General features: G+C 40.0%; 2 protein-coding genes across 4 annotated transcripts in view; one reads left to right on the top strand and one right to left on the bottom strand.

Annotated features, from left to right (window-relative positions):
- LOC123519408 (glycine receptor subunit alphaZ1-like) overlaps positions 1-16,530 on the bottom strand; it is a 580,495-nt gene that overhangs the window by 150,142 nt on the left and 413,823 nt on the right. For all 3 annotated transcript variants that reach the window (XM_045280690.1, XM_045280689.1, XM_045280691.1), the window contains exons 6-7: positions 9,015-9,097; positions 1,260-1,394 (exon numbers count right to left, since the gene is read on the bottom strand). In XM_045280690.1, the coding sequence (XP_045136625.1) occupies positions 1,260-1,394; positions 9,015-9,097 (218 nt within the window). The remainder of the gene's footprint in view (positions 1-1,259; positions 1,395-9,014; positions 9,098-16,530) is intronic.
- The window catches only part of LOC123519409, a 401,725-nt gene that overhangs the window by 177,188 nt on the left and 208,007 nt on the right, over positions 1-16,530 (top strand). The gene's annotated exons all lie outside the window — the stretch shown is intronic.

Here is a 16,530-nt window from a genome sequence, read left to right as displayed (position 1 = left end):
GAGCTTAGTGTGTTTCCCGCCGCTAGAAGGTACAGCATCGTGAAGGCTTAAATGGACGTGCACGACCTGCCTCACTGCTCTGTAAACACCTCGATACGCGTCTTTGTTCCCTTTGTTATCACTCCTGTCCCCGCCTCTGGGATTGCGGCGCCCTCACGTCATTACACGGCAGGAGACTAACGAAGAATTGAGAGAGAGAGAGAGAGAGAGAGAGAGAGAGAGAGAGAGAGAGAGAGAGAGAGAGAAAGCACCTCCACCAAATAACCTTCACAAAAAAAGTAAAAAGTAACAATAACAACAAGATAAACACACACACACACACACACACACACACACACACACACACACACACACACACACACACACACACACACACACACACACACACATTAATGAAGAAGGAAAGTCTTGCTCACCAATCCTTTAAATCACGAATGACAGTGTTTTGAGTGAGAGAGGAAGAGGAGTCCATTAGTAATCACCAATCACCAGTCACCAATCCTCTATAATCACGAATGGAAGCGATTTGAGGGAGAGGAGGAAGTTATTCACCAATCCCACAAATAGAAGAAATGCTAGTGATATGAATGAGAAGAGGAGTTAATCACCAATCACCAATCACCAATCACTAATACTCTAAAATTACGAATGGCAGTGATATGAGTGAGAGAAGGAAGTCACTCACCAATCCCACAAAGACAAGAAATACTATCACCAGTCACCACAATCACCAATCACCAATCACTAATCTTCTAAAATTACGAATGGAAGTGATATGAGTGAGAGATTGAAGTCACTCACCAATCCCACAAAGACACGAACTAGTGATATGAGTGAGAAGAGGAGTCCGTTACAAATCACCAATCACCAATCACCAATTCCTAAATTTACGATTCCCATTGATATAAGTAAGAGTAGGAAGCCAGTCACCAATCCCAAAAAGACAAGAAATACCAGTAATACAAGTGAGAAGAGGCGTCCGTTACAAATCAACAATCACCAATCACCAATCCCATAAAATCACGAATGTCAGTGATATGAGTAAAAGGAGGAAGCCAATCACCAATCCCACAAAGACACGAATGATAGCAATATAAGTAAAAGGAGAAGTCAATCACCAATCACCACAATGACCAATCACCAATCACCAATCCTCTAAAAGTACAAATACCAGTAAGTAAGTGAGAGGATGAAGTCAGTCACCAATCCCACACAATCCCGGATACCAATGACGTGAGTGAGAGAGTGTCAGTACTCACCGATCTGGAAGGACTCCTGGCATGTGGTGGGCACGATCTGCTCCATCTCGAACTGAGGCATCCGCATGTTCTTGTACATCTTGATGGGGTCGTCATTCTTCCACGACAGGTTCAGCTCCTTCATCGTCTTGGAAACTGTGAGGAAGCGAGACGTAGTGGTGGTGGGTTACTTGATATTTTAATGGGTGCTGTTTTGATAAGGTTTCTCTATCTGTGTGTGTGTGTGTGTGTGTGTGTGTGTGTGTGTGTGTGTGTGTGTGTCTGTCTGTCTGTCTGTCTGTCTGTCTGTCTGTCTGTCTGTCTGTCTGTCTGTCTGTCTGTCTGTCTGTCTCTCTCTCTCTCTCTCTCTCTCTCTCTCTCTCTCTCTCTCTCTCTCTCTCTCTCTCTCTCTCTCTCTCTCTCTCTCTCTCTCTCTCTCTCTCTCTCTCTCTCTCTCTCACACACACACACACACACACACACACACACACACACACACACACACACACACACACACACACACACACACACACACACAGAGAGAGAGAGAGAGAGAGAGAGAGAGAGAGAGAGAGAGAGAGAGAGAGAGAGAGAGAGAGAGAGAGAGAGAGAGAGAGAGAGAGAGAGAGAGAGAGATATGGCTTGCATACTTCAGGAGAAAGGAAAGGTTAGCTGGGTCTGGATGCTGAGTTTTATTTATTTATTTTTTTTTTACCTAGACGTGTGTTTAATATAGTATCATGTTATAAGTAACTGCTAATCCATGCACCAAAAATAACCTACTTTGAGTAAATTCATGTTGGTTTACGTACAGGAAGAAATTGTTCAGTTTTGAGATAAATTCAGAGTCGCGCAGTTTCTATTCACAAAGATAGTGTTCAGTTTTATAGGCGTGATAGATGCATTAACTTTATGTACAGAAAGAAAGAATGCAATTTACAGGAACGATAAACTCCCTGACCTTGGGCTCTGAGGGAAAGTCTAAGGTTTTGTAAAGTGGGCGGTACATTACTGACTGCTCAGAAAGAAAGGACATAGTTTAAAGCAGAGGTGAAAAAAGAGTCTAGGTTTAAAGAGAAGCTTGTGCCGGAAAGATTATCAAGTTATCATGCGACAGTCAGTTATAAGGGGGAAAGTTATGGTCCTCACTAGAGAGAGTATAGCTGTTAGTGAGTGCCTCAGAAAATTCAAGTCCTGTGATTGCAGTACTAATGAGAGTGTCTTGTGTGCACCCAAGAGATGAAGCCTAAAATTCATCACTGGAACCAACAAAATGTACCAGTAGTATATCCTTGTCTTCTTCTTTATTGTCTCGCGCCTTTTACCCTAGATTCTATAATGCAGTTAACCACTATTCTTAATCACATTTTGCTTCCAGGGACACGTAAGATGTGGAGCAAAAAGCTCACTTAGTCGCTGCTCCTAAAGGAAAAAAAAGGAAGATTTTTTAAAGTGAAGGAAAATTTAGTTTGAGTTGATGTCATGATATTCTCGTGAAGTAATGCAGGTCATCGGAAGGAGTAACACAAAGATAGACAAAATTCCAAAATCCACCAATGAAAGGGAGAAAGACTGTAAATAATGGCCAACTCTTATATTAGTGAGGTGGGCACCATGTTTGTTCACCTTTTGTTCCCGTGTATCGCGACTCCATAAATCTTTTTAGCCCCAGTGGTACAATATTAATACGTAATCTGATTAATATGAGGACTTTTGCCTGAGTCCGCGATATCCCATTCAGACCCACCACACCGATTAATAGGTGTGAAGAGCTGATAGGCAGGTGTACGTATGATCAGAAATGTGTAAATAGTATGGAAAAGAAAAAAAAACGAAATACTATCAACAACCTATAATCGTTACCATGTTACCGCGTTCATACCTGTCACAACGGCCAGCAGGTGTGAGCTGATATCAAGGTGTGTTTAATCAGAAAGGGATGCATACTATATTAAAAATGATGAAAAAAGTAAATATCATCACCTATGCCCGTTTCCATGATAGCTGCGTTCATATCTGTCACAACGGTTAGCAGGTGTAAAGAGCTGATGGCAAGGTATATGCAATCAAACCAGGATATGTTTAATGTAAAGGCAACATGTGTAGTGAAATGTGATGTAGGGCAGAGTTAAAGTGGCAGCAGTGGCCATAATGTAGTGATTACTCGTTTGATTACCAGCCAGTAATGCCAATCGTTCCCAAACCAGCCAATTAGTGGAGGTGGTTAAGGGCATGTGATTAGAGTATGATTCCCAAAACTGCCTTTAACCCCTTGCAAGACTTAATGAGCCTTGGTTGTGTTAGCACCATTACTCCACCTGATTACCTCACCTCTGATTGCCTCGCCTGATTGCTACACACCTGACGCCACACACCTGATCTCTATACATCTGATTGACATACGTATCTAACTCCTCTGTTTCTCATTGATGAAGGTGATTGGTGTGCTTCTGATAGACACGTATGTATGTAAGGGTTGTCACTGCTTCACAACTGAGCTTGCCACTCGCTCTTCACACACCTGACCGCCACATCTCTCTCACACACACCTCGCTCACATTTCACTGCCACGTTACATTACCAAACCTGAGTCCCATACCTGACTGCTTTACTTCACCATACCTGATCGCCATACCGGAAAGCCACACGTGACTTCCAAACCTGACTTCCAAAAACCTGACTTCCAAACCTGACTTCCAAACCTGACTTTCAAACCTGACTTCCGATACAGACTGTCATATCTTATTGTCACTAACTTCATTAAAGCTACCACACAACATTACCACACCTGATCTACATGACACACACACACACACACACACACACACACACACACACACACACACACGCGCGCGTCACTATTTCACTAACATGTCCGGTAATTAATAGAAGAGCCGCTTTTTGTGATTGCTTTGTGGATATTAGCGGCATCAATGACTCCTGCTGAATCTACCAGTTAAAACGAATAATTCTCTCTAAAGGCTTGGTGGATAAGTGATTGAGTGAGTGATATTACTATTTGTCTGGTCTACAATATCATGTGTGGCGCCAGGCGTTTTACGAAAGCGCGGATTGGCATATCAAAAGCTCGACAAACGTTGCTGATATATTGCTATCAAAAGCGCGGCAAAATATTAAGTCACGAGCGCGTTTTATCACTCGCCTCTAAGTCCGATTGTTTATACGTTCATTAACGATCGCTCACCTCTTCTGTTAGCCAGATCATATATATATATATATATATATATATATATATATATATATATATATATATATATATATATATATATATATATATATATATATATATATATATATATATATATATATATATATCACGGGGAGGTGGAAGTAGGATTTTTAAGCAGGAAAAAAAAAAAAAAATATATATATATATATATATATATATATATATATATATATATATATATATATATATATATATATATATATATATATGTATACATATATATATTTTTTTATTTATTCATTTATTTTTTTCAAGTAAGTATAGGCTTGTCCTTGTAAGTATACTCTTCTTGCACCTCAGTACAGGCTTGTCCTTACAGTCCTTTATAAAAAACACTTTTATATAATCCTATATTCGTCATGTAAAAACTGTGTCCATAAAACCAGTTTATGTAATAAAATATTCGTCATACACCTCGATTATTACAGTTTTGTGTTTGCTCTGAATTTGTTAGCCAAGCTCTTCATATAGTTGTGTGTCTCTGTTGCTCCTGAAATATATTTGATGTACTGGGAAATAGCATATTCGTTCCTATTTTGTTCAGGTTTCTTCATTGTTGCAGACTTACTGATACTCCTCATCTTTATGTAGGTATTACTCTGGAGCTTCACTTGAACGTCTAGGAATGCATATATAGATGGATGGGAAGTATAAAATTGCTCATTAAAATGAGCATGGAAAGATTCCGCAGCATTGTTTGTACGCCTGGTATGTGAGGGGATTTCAGCCCAAAGCACTGGAGGATATCTTGAGTTTGGTGATATATAATTGTCTACAACAACAGTGAACACTTTGTGAATCATTAAGACACACCAAACGAAACTTATTGAAATAGCGAGTCATAGGGAATATTCTTGGCGCGCTTTTGTAACTGCATTAAGGGTGAGTTTCGAATTTGTTAATCTTTTCGAATCCGTGCTTTTGTAATGCGCCCGTTCGCCGCTAGGAGATAAGTGAGGGATTAAGTGAAAAACGATGAGAATTAAGTGAAAAACGTGAAGTGGTGAGTTAATGGCTGAAGTTTATCCCTTTTCTGATTTCTGTTGCTTGAGAGTGGGAGTAATTAATTTAGTCTGAGTAAAGGGAGATTGTATTGTCGGGTTTCTTGTGTCGCATTTTACACTGGGATTTGATCAGCAGGATGTAGAAAGCTTTATAGTGGTCTCTCTCTCTCTCTCTCTCTCTCTCTCTCTCTCTCTCTCTCTCTCTCTCTCTCTCTCTCTCTCTCTCTCTCTCTCTCTCTCTCTCTCTCTCTCCATTCTTTCCTCTAGCTATCTTTCATACCTTCCTTTTATTTATCCATTGGTCCATCTGCTCATCCATAAGTAAAGCATTGCCACTAGTTTTGGTGTTTTCTTTACAAAATCCTATCCATCCATCTATTCATCCATCCATATAGCGATCTACGTAAGCATCCATTCATCTATTCATCCATATAGTGGTAAATTTAGACATCCATTCATCCATTCCTCCATGTAGCGATCTCACCTAGCCATCCATTCATCCATTTAGTGATCCCACCCAGCCATTTATCTATCTCAAGCATCTATTAACGAAAAATCCCCATCTATGTTCTTATTCTTCTTATCCATGCTGTATTTGTCTTTTTCCTTACTGTTGCAAATTTATTACGTATGGGTTTGGCAATACTGTTTGTATATATGTATGTATGTATGTGTGTATTGTGTGTTCGTGACTTTTAGGTAATTTTCTTTCTATTCGCTATGTGGTTGAAAAGTAAATAAAAGTAGATAAAAAAAAGGTAGAAAGGAGGTAGATGATAAAGCCAACAAGATGATCTGAAATTAGAAAAGTGTCAAGTATATAGATAGAGAAGAAAAAAGACTATAAAAATGACAACAAAAAATAGAGATCAATTATAGGAAATACATTAACAGACAAAGAATTCTAAGGTTTAGTACGCGGAAAGATAAAAATGATAAGAAAAAAGATTATCCAAAATTAGAGAGTAACTATAGATAAGAGAAATATAGAAATAGATAAAGAATTCTAAGGTTTAGCACGGAAGATGACAAAATTACAAAGAAAATCAAGAAAACCTGCTTGAATCCATCCGCTGTACACGTGGCAGTTCCTGTGTAAAGTATGCTCATATATTTGCATCCATCATTCCCTTCCGTAAATCTGTCTTGTCAATTACTTGCTGGATTGACACGTGGACACTGACGCTGGGGATGTAACACGTGTCTCGCTCACTGTCGCTGGTAAACTCTCCAATTCTCTCATATGTTTTCCCTTTGGTCTTCAACTGTTTCTAAAGGCGAACACCGAGACCTTGTTTTTTATCTTTTTTATACCATGTGGGCTTTTCACGGGAATTTATGGACTAAAGGAGATGCTTTTTTGAGGTACCTCCTATCTCAAAGCCTACCCGCTAGGAAACCGTTGCCCCGAGTGAGGAAGCCCAACCTACACTCGGACCGTGGCCAGGATTCGAACCCGTGCGCATGGTTCCACTGTTAACCTCTTCAGCACCAGGACTCGTTTTTATTTACATTTTGGTTGTTATTTGGTGATTTTCATACAGCTTCAGAAACTTTAGTGGGGATTAAAATAGTGAAGACTGTAGCCATTAACCCCTTGAATACCATGACGCGTTTTCATATTCATTCTGCTTACTATTTGGTGATTTTATATAGCTTCAGAAACTTATGTTGGGATGAAAATAGTGAAGACTGTGGCTATTAATCATCTGACCTCCATAGATCCTTCCTAATGTCAATAAAATCGTCTAATCACACCTCAAAATCAAATTAAAATTGCGTCTCAGTACTGAAAGGGGTTAATCTCTAACCTTCATAGAACCTTCCTAATGTCAGCAAAATGGTCTGAATCGTACACAAATCTCCAGGTAAAAATGCGTTCCAGTACTGAAGGGGTTAAATAGGTAAATAGTCCAGGTGTCTTGATTCCTCTTATTTTTACCTTTGGCATGTTTTTTTTTTGCTATATTTCGGTCTTGTCCGGTGTTTGTGGTACGTAAAGAAGAAGAAAAAGTTGAAATGGAAACGAGAATAAGGAAGTAAAGAAAGAAATGTAAATGAAAACGAAAACAAAAGAAAAAGTTGGACAAGGAAAAGATGAGAAGAGATCAAAAGAAAAAAAAAAAGAAAAAGTGAAGAAAAAAAAAAAAAAAAGAAAAGGTTAAGAAAAAAGTAAAGATAAGAATAAAATAAAGAAAAAAGATAAAGAAAAGTAAAAGACAGTGAAGAAAAAAAATTAAAGAGAAGGAGAAAAAGAAGATATAAAAAAAATAACATGAAAAACACCAAGATTAACAGCGAGAAAACACATAGAAAAAAAAAAAAGAAACCAGGAAAGAAAAATAGAAAAAAAATGATAAGATGACTCAGAACCTTTATGCTGAGGCCCAGATGATGGAAAAAGGTAACATGAAAATAAAAAATGATAATCTGAAAAAAACCCCTAAAAACGAGGAAAAAAATAGAAAAACAAGTCAGTGATAAAATATACTGACCCTTCACCCTGTGTCCCAGATATCACATACTTCATAGAGCACTTCAAGACTCACCGCTCACCTTGCACAGTGTCGCCGCTCACACCTCGACACTCGCCGCCAAGTTTACGAAGGAGCTTGTCGCGTGGAGTCAGGTTGCGTATGGTTTGAGTCTCCTTCAGTTACGCGGATTACTGTGTTTTAGGATGCGACTTGTCTGGCTTACGCGACGCTTACTGGTGTGCGTGGAGCGAGTTACCTACACTGGGGCTGGTTTATGGTGGCCAGGGGTGTTGTTGTTTAGGGTAATTACACCTGGTACTGCTCGGCTCAGCGTACGATAGTTGGATATCAAGGCAGGTAATTACATCGCTAACCCTTTCACTGCTACCTGGACTACTTTTTTTTCTCAAGGTTACGTATAACTTATTAGACATTTTTGGTTTTGGAGTCTGTTTAATAGAAGAGAAAAGTAAACTGTATATTCTTTCGTTCACTTGTGTCTATGCAAGCGTTTCTTTTCCTGGTTTTTATGTGTAAGCTGGACACTGGCCAAGGACAGAAAGAAAAAAATATCTGAGGTGTTAGTCCCAAATGAAAGATCAGAAGTGTCACTCAAAGTCAGTCGGTAAGAGTTTCGAAACCTCCCTCTTGAAAGAATCATAGGACGGAGGAGATACAAAAGGAGGTAGGGATTGAACGAAGAGGAACAGGAACAGGACGAGGAGGAAGAGGAATATATACAGAAATGAAAAAAAACGAGAGAAAATGCAAGGAGTGACAGAGGAGATGGAACTACAAGGAGGAAAAAACTCACACCTAAAAAAATGTTGATGAAAGAAACTGGAGAACATGTGTGAACCTGACACGTGGAAAAAAGAACAAGGCACATGAAGGATGAAGAGAAGAAGTGAAAGAAAAGAAAGAAAAACAACAGAAGAGTGTAAATAACAGGAGAATAATGACCTACTACTACTACTACTACTACTACTACTACTACTACTACTACTTCTAACATGACAGAGTAAGAGGATGGGTGGCAACTCACAGCTGGCTATCTCCATGGTGCACACTTGCGAATCGAGCGGGAACTTTGAGAGCTCCATCATGCAGGCAAACACGAGCTTCAGTCTGTGGAGGGAAGACATCGGGGTTAGAGTGAGAGAGAAGGACTGGTACTGTGTCTGCTTATGATCATTGCTAGATATATTGACGTTGACGGAACATATTATCCATTGACTTATTTATCTATTATCTATTTTTATCCATATTCATTTATTTACTTATTCATTATTATCTGTGTGTGTGTGTGTGTGTGTGTGTGTGTGTGTGTGTGTGTGTGTGTGTGTGTGTGTGTGTGTGTGTGTCATGTTTGCCTTTCTTTGTTTACACAATTTTTTTTATTCCCGTTTCTATATATTTTTTTCGCTTTTTCCATGAGTAGCACCGTGTTTCCGTTACTAGAGTAAAGGAAGGAAAAGAGAGAGAGAGAGAGAGAGAGAGAGAGAGAGAGAGAGAGAGAGAGAGAGATCATGTTCGAGGAGGTACATAGGATCAAAAGAATACTGTGATTGGCTGTATCAGAGAGAGAGAGAGAGAGAGAGAGAGAGAGACGCACATGGTGGTTGTAGATTCATATAATAAGCGTATGAAAGGTGCGGATAATGGAGAAAAGAAGAAGAAATATATGACGTGAAATGCGTAAATATTAGTGCTGTGGGAACATTTACTTAATTAAAAAAGCCACACCGCGGTACGGATGAATAAATAACACCGTTTGGGCGCCCACGTACACACACACACACACACACACACACACACACACACACACACACACACACACACACTGTTTTATTATTTCATTGCTATTTTTTCATGTTACTAGCCCCATTCGTACTCCACCTTTTCTCCACCTCTCCCCTTCACCTCTCCCCTCTATCTCTCTCCTCCACCTCTCCCCCTCCATCTTTCCCCTCCACCTCTCCCATCCTTCTCTCCCCACACTGTGCCTATCTCTTCGAAAAACCCTATTTATTACCGTACTATATCAAGGTTATGCAGACGAGACCAGACCTGGCTATGCAGAGAGAGAGAGAGAGAGAGAGAGAGAGAGAGAGAGAGAGAGAGAGAGAGAGAGAGAGAGAGAGAGAGAGTGAAGGTCCTTGTTCGAGTCTCTGTTTTATATCGTCTTTGTGTTTCTCTTTCAGTATGTATGTATGTATATGTGTATGTATGTATGTATGTATGTATGTATGTATGTATGTATGTGTATGTATGTATGTATATGTTTCTCTTTCCGTTTTACTGTTTTCAAGATTTTCTCTTTTTTTTTTTTTTTTACATATCTTTCTTCTTTGTTTAGTTTTTCTTCTTCTCAAACAAAGAAACACAGGAAGACAAAAAGTAAACACTGCAAACTCAAACACTGAAACACACACACACACACACACACACACACACACACACACACACACACACACACACACACACAGGAATGTCTTATATTTACCAGTCTGTGATTAATAACTAGACTTGTCATGGGTCAGAAAAAAGGAAGAGAGAGAGAGAGAGAGAGAGAGAGAGAGAGAGAGAGAGAGAGAGAAAAAATGCACGTTTATCTTAACAAATGAACACAAGGAATGAGAAAAAAAAGAACAACAAGTAATTAAAACGTAAAATGATCACTCTCAGCTGGAAAAGAGTGGAGAATAGACATAAAAGAAAAGGAAAAAGAGGTTAAGAGATGCAAGCAAGGTTAAGAGGGAAAAAATGAAATTATGGTCTTTACATTAGTGAAAGAGTTCTGAGCCGTGGAGGAAAAAAACATTGTGAGATAAAAGAGAAGAAAACAAGTTATTTACCCAAGAAAATTAGTGTATAAGAGAAGAAAAAAAAGAAGACAATGAAGAAAGGAAACCAGAGAGAGAGAGAGAGAGAGAGAGAGAGAGAGAGAGAGAGAGAGAGAGAGAGAGAGAGAGAGAGAGAATGAGTCTGTATTTTTATATAGTACTGTGTCGAAGAAATGGTAGAAGACTGAGATAAAGAGGGAGGAGGAGGAGGAAGAGAAGGAGGAGGAGGAAGAAGAGGAGGAGGAGGAAGTAGTAGGAGAAAAAGGAGAGAAGGAGGAGAAGGAAGAGGAAGAGAAGGAAGTAGAAGAATAAGAAGAGAAGAAGAAAGAGAAGGAGGGAAGAAAGAGAAGAAGAAGAAGAGGAGGAAGTAGAAGAAGAATAACAAGAGAAGGAGGAGGAGGAAGAGGAGGAGAAGGTGGAGTTGTTCGTCTTCTTAAAGTACTCAGGGAGAAAATTGATGAAAATGGAGAGAAAATCATTTGTTTACATCAGGAAGAAAAGAACAAAGGAAAGAATGCAAGATAAAACACACACACACACACACACACACACACACACACACACACACACACACACACACACACACACACACACTAGCTCCGTTCTCTTCAAGTACTCTGGGGAGGAATAGAAGATGAACGCGCGTATCTGTAACTATCACTGTCACTGCCGCTATCAATAACAGTACAAGCCGAGGGACGTGCAAGATCCATGACAACACCGCTGCTTCTTGTCCTCCTCTGACCCCTCTTCCTCTCCCTTCTCTCTCTCTATGTTTTCTCCCTGCACTTCCTCTCTTCTCTCCCAATGTTCTCCCTATTTGTTTTTCTCCTTCTCTTCCTTCGCTTTCTCCCTTTCTCTTCGCTACCTTCCTTTTTCTATCTTTCTTTGTCTCCCTTCTCTTTCTCTTCCTTCTCTTCCCCCATCTTTTCTCTCCTTTCGTTCTCCATTTTCTCTCCATTTGTTTCCTCCTCTCTCTCTCTCTCTCTCTCTCTTCGCTCTCTCTCTTCTCTTTCCTTTCTTTGCCTCTTCTTCTTTTCTCTCTCTTCTCTCCCCAGCTTTTTTCTCCCTTCGTCCCCTCCCTTTTCTCTCTCTTCGTCCTCCTTTCTCTCTCGTTTTCTCTCTCCTTCCTCCATCACCCTCTTAGCCTCTTAGCCCATTCCGCCACTCCCTCTCTCTCTCTCTCTCTCTCTCTCTCTCTCTCTCTCTCTCTCTCTCTCTCTTCCTTCTATCCTTTTCTCTAGCTTTCAATCCTTCTGTCTCTCTTTCTTTCCTCTCATCATCTATTCCTTTCCATCTCTCCTTCCTTCTAGCTTTCAATCTGTCTCTCTTTTTCTTCCCATCTTCTATTCTCTTCCTTCTCCTTCCCTCTAGTTTTCAATCCTGTCTCTCCCTCTTTCCTTCCATCATCTCTTCTCTTTCTTCTTCTTTCTGACTTTCATCTTCTACTCCTATTTTCAGTCCATCATCTTCGTTACTCTGTCCTTAAGCTTTAACGTTCCTCCACCTCTCCACCTCTCTCCTCCGATCCCTCCCTTCTTCTGTCCCTTGTCCTTTCCACAACTTTGCCCTTCAGTCTCCTCGCTCCTCCGTCCCATCATTTCCTCCCATCACCTGACTGTTCCTGCACATAACTCTCTTTTATTCGCTCTCATTTAAATTTTTGGGACCTTTTCCCTTCCAAATGTAAAAAAGGTCAAGGTGAACGATCGTGGAAAAATGTAGAGCGGGAAGGGAAAATATATGAAATCCAGCACGTAGCGAGGAGGATGAAAAAGCGAAGGGAAAGAATGCGAGGAATGACAGGAAAGAAATGGAACTACAAGGGGAGCAAAAAAAAAAATAATAAATAAATAAAAAATAGAAAAAATAAAGGTACATATCAAAGAAAATGGACATAAAAAAGTGAAAGAAAATGGAAGGAAATAGTGAAAAAAAAGAAAATGGAGAACACGTGTGAACCAGGCATGTACAAAGAGCGGAGCAGAACAAGGAGAGAGAAAGTATGGCAAAAAGACACGAAACTGAAGCAACGGCGTGAAAAATATACAACGAAAGAACAAGAGTATGACAAACAAAAGAATAATGAATAGAGTGACGCAAGCTGACATTTTTCGTGTAGTCTCTCTGTCTCTCTCTCTCTCTCTCTCTCTCTCTCTCTCTCTCTCTCTCTCTGCAGCTACAAATCACACACTAAGATTTCAGAAACAAGGTAAGAGTCATAAAACAAATAACAAGAGAGAGAGAGAGAGAGAGAGAGAGAGAGAGAGAGAGAGAGAGAGAGAGAGAGAGAGAGAGAGAGAGACAGAAACACTCGGGTGACAACAAAATAAACTCAAAGATTTTATTATCATTATATTTTTCAGTATGCAGGGACGAGGTGATGAATGGTAATAAACACACACACATACATACATACATACATACATACGGACAGACATACAAACAGACAGACAGACAGATAGACCTCGATCTACATACAGTTCTTCGTATAGGTTAGGTTAGGTTAGATTAAGTAATATTTTCTAAGTCCTACTTTATTTGTTTCTTCTTTCTTGTGATCGATTAAGGTTAGGTTAGATTTAGGTTAAGTTAGGTCAGAGTAGTGTGAGATGGCTTGGCTTGGCTTGGCTTGGATTGGGTTAGATGGGGTTAGATTGCGTTGGGTTGCGTTAGGTCGGATTAGATTCAGTTATTTTGGGTGTTGCTGGGGTTGAATTAATATGGATGTACTAGGTTAGGTTAGGTTAGGTTAGGTTATATTAGGTTATGTTAGGTTATAGTTTAAGATTGCTGGTAATTATGGTGAAGGTAATTAGGAAAACCATCTGACTTGTTTATTGGCAGTGTGTGTGTGTGTGTGTGTGTGTGTGTGTGTGTGTGTGTGTGTGTGTGTGTGTGTGTGTGTGTGTGTGTGTGTGTGTTTCGGGGTGCCTCTTTATTTACGACTTATTTTAGTGTGTATTGGTGCTTTGGTTGTGTTTTATGTTTGTGCTTTATCGTGATTACTGGGATCCTCTGTTTGGGGTGCTTGTTTTATGTGCCATTCCCTCATTCCTTTTATTTTGCATTTGTATCTAGTATTCGCCATTAGCTGCTGGCGGCGCTGGTGCGAATGGCTCTAGTGTTGTTATTTCATCCTGGCCCACGAGTAATCGATTGTGGTAGTAGTAGTAGTAGTAGTAGTAGTAGTAGTAGTAGTAGTAGTAGTAGTAGTTGTTGTTGTTGTTGTTGTTGTTGTTGTTGTTGTTGTTGTTGTTGTTGTTGTTGTTGTTGTGTTGTTGTTGTTGTTGTTGTTGTTGTTGTGGTGTAGGTAGTGGTAGTGGTGGTAGTAGTAGTAGTGGTGCAGTAGTGGTAGTAGTGTAGTGGTGGTGGTAGTGGTAGTGGTTGTGGTTGTAGTTGATATTGTTGTAGTAGCAGCAGTAGTATTAGTATTAGTATTTGTAGTAGTAGTAGTTGTATTATTATTATTAGTAGTAATAGTAATAGTAATAATAATAATAATAATAATAATAATAATAATAATAATAATAATAAAAGTAATAGTATAAGTAATAGTATTGTTAATGGTATTGGAGGAAGAGAAAGACGATTTTGGTGATGGAGGTGGTGATAGTGGTGATGGTGATGGAGGTGGTGATAGTGGTGATGGTGATGGAGATGGTGATAGAGGTGATGGTGATGGAGATGGTGATAGAGGTGATGGTGTTAGTGCAAGGTATTTGAATCTTTGCATAACACTCTTCATTTGCACTTCCCCTCAAAAGCTTCGTTTCAACACTCACAGATCCCTTTCCCAGCCTTCCATTCTCATTACGAGCTTAACCCTTTTTTCAGACATCCCTAAACTCAGCTCTCACGCACACCCACACTGCTCCATCCTTGCCTCATCCTTCCATCCCACGCAGGAGTTCCAACATCATTCTAATATCATTGCAGACTTTACGTTTTTCTTAATATATCCATACTCCTTTTCTCACTCCCACGCATTCCTACTCTGAGCCGTCCTGCAATCCTTGTTTCACGCATGGGTCCTTCTTCTTATCCTCGGCATCCTTCCGTCCTATTTGTAAACGTTATCTTTTCATAAATCAGCCTATATTTCTTTTTTCACTCCTACACATCTCTATTTATCCTTGCATCTTACATTCTCATCCTACATAGGACTCTAAATAGCTTTTCCTCTTCACTACATGCTTAATCCTTATCCTCGCTCCTACACACTCCTATAGGAACTCAATCCCTTCAGTACTGGAACGCATTTTTTATCATGAGTTTTGGGGTATGATTGGATGATATAATTTAGATTAGAAGGGGTCTATGAAGGTCAGAAGATTCATGGCTAGAGTCTTCAGTATTGTAGCCCCAACATAAGTGTCTGAAGCTGTTTAAAATCACCAAATAGAAAGCAAGATGAATATGAAAACTGAAGGGTTGGTACTGAAGGGGTTAACAATACTTTAGTGATCTGTCCTTTCATTTGTTGCTGTTTGGCTTTCCTTTTGTATTCATTTGTATTCCTTTGTATATTTTGCGTAGAGCTTATCCTCTCATCCCACGTAAGACTGCACACCACACCACGTCACACTACACCACCCCAATCAACACCACGCCACACCAAACCACACCACAGCACGCCAAGCCACACCACGCCACACCAAACCACACCACGCCATGTCACGCCACCCCAAACAACACCACGTCACACCACACCACACCACGACACGTCACACCACACCAAACCACACCACACCAAACCACACCACGCCACACCACACCACACTACACCACGCCACGCCATACCACGTTACGCCACGCCACGCCACGCCACGCCAGTCCATGCTGCTCTCTCCTCGCCTGTCCCTCTCACCTTCGCGATGGTAATGAGGAAACTTTTCAAAATAAACACATTAACCTCACCAAGTTTACCGTCAAGTTTATTTGGTTTAATCTCAACTTGGCGGAGTATTGTGAGTCCGAAGGGAGATTGGTTTTCACTCTCACTCTTTCCAAAGACTGAGAGAGAGAGAGAGAGAGAGAGAGAGAGAGAGAGAGAGAGAGAGAGGAGAGGGAGAGGGGCTGAAGCAGACAGGTTAATGTACATACACAGATGAACAGATGAGTTTAGCTGTAGAGAGAGAGAGAGAGAGAGAGGGAAGTCGTGATAGGAAGAAGTTTTATTGAAGCTACAAACACAAAACAAAACTCCCCAAAAAAACAAACAAGGACACGAAAGAAAAAAAAAAAATAGCAAGAAAACTGAACAAGATGAAAAACTGAAATCGCATAAATGAGAAACAATTACCAGTAACACGAAGAAATAGTGAAAAATAATGAAAAAAAAAAACGAGAATATATAGAAAACAAGGAGAATGACACATGTTTGCTCACCAAGCGAATAGAAAACAAGTAAGGAAGAAAAGAAGATGGAAAGAGCAGGGTAGTGAAAGGAATGGGGAAAAAAGAGAAAGGCTGATAATGGCGTGGGTGAAGCACAATAGCAAAACAATGCCATCCATCCTCGTCCATCATCGTGTTTTTTGAGAGAGAGAGAGAGAGAGAGAGAGAGAGAGAGAGAGAGAGAGAGAGAGAGAGAGAGAGAGAGAGAGAGAGAGAGAGAGAGAGAGAGAGAGAGAGAGAGAGAGAGAGAGAGAGAGAGAGAGAGAGAAAATTGCCAGCTCAGCACCTCTGTCCCAAAACAAAATCAGAGAGAGA

The sequence above is a fragment of the Portunus trituberculatus genome, chromosome 45 (assembly GCF_017591435.1).
Source record: "Portunus trituberculatus isolate SZX2019 chromosome 45, ASM1759143v1, whole genome shotgun sequence".
NCBI lineage: Eukaryota > Metazoa > Arthropoda > Malacostraca > Decapoda > Portunidae > Portunus > Portunus trituberculatus.
The sequence above is the reverse complement of the archived record's forward strand: the minus strand, read 5'-3'. Positions and strand labels throughout refer to the sequence as shown.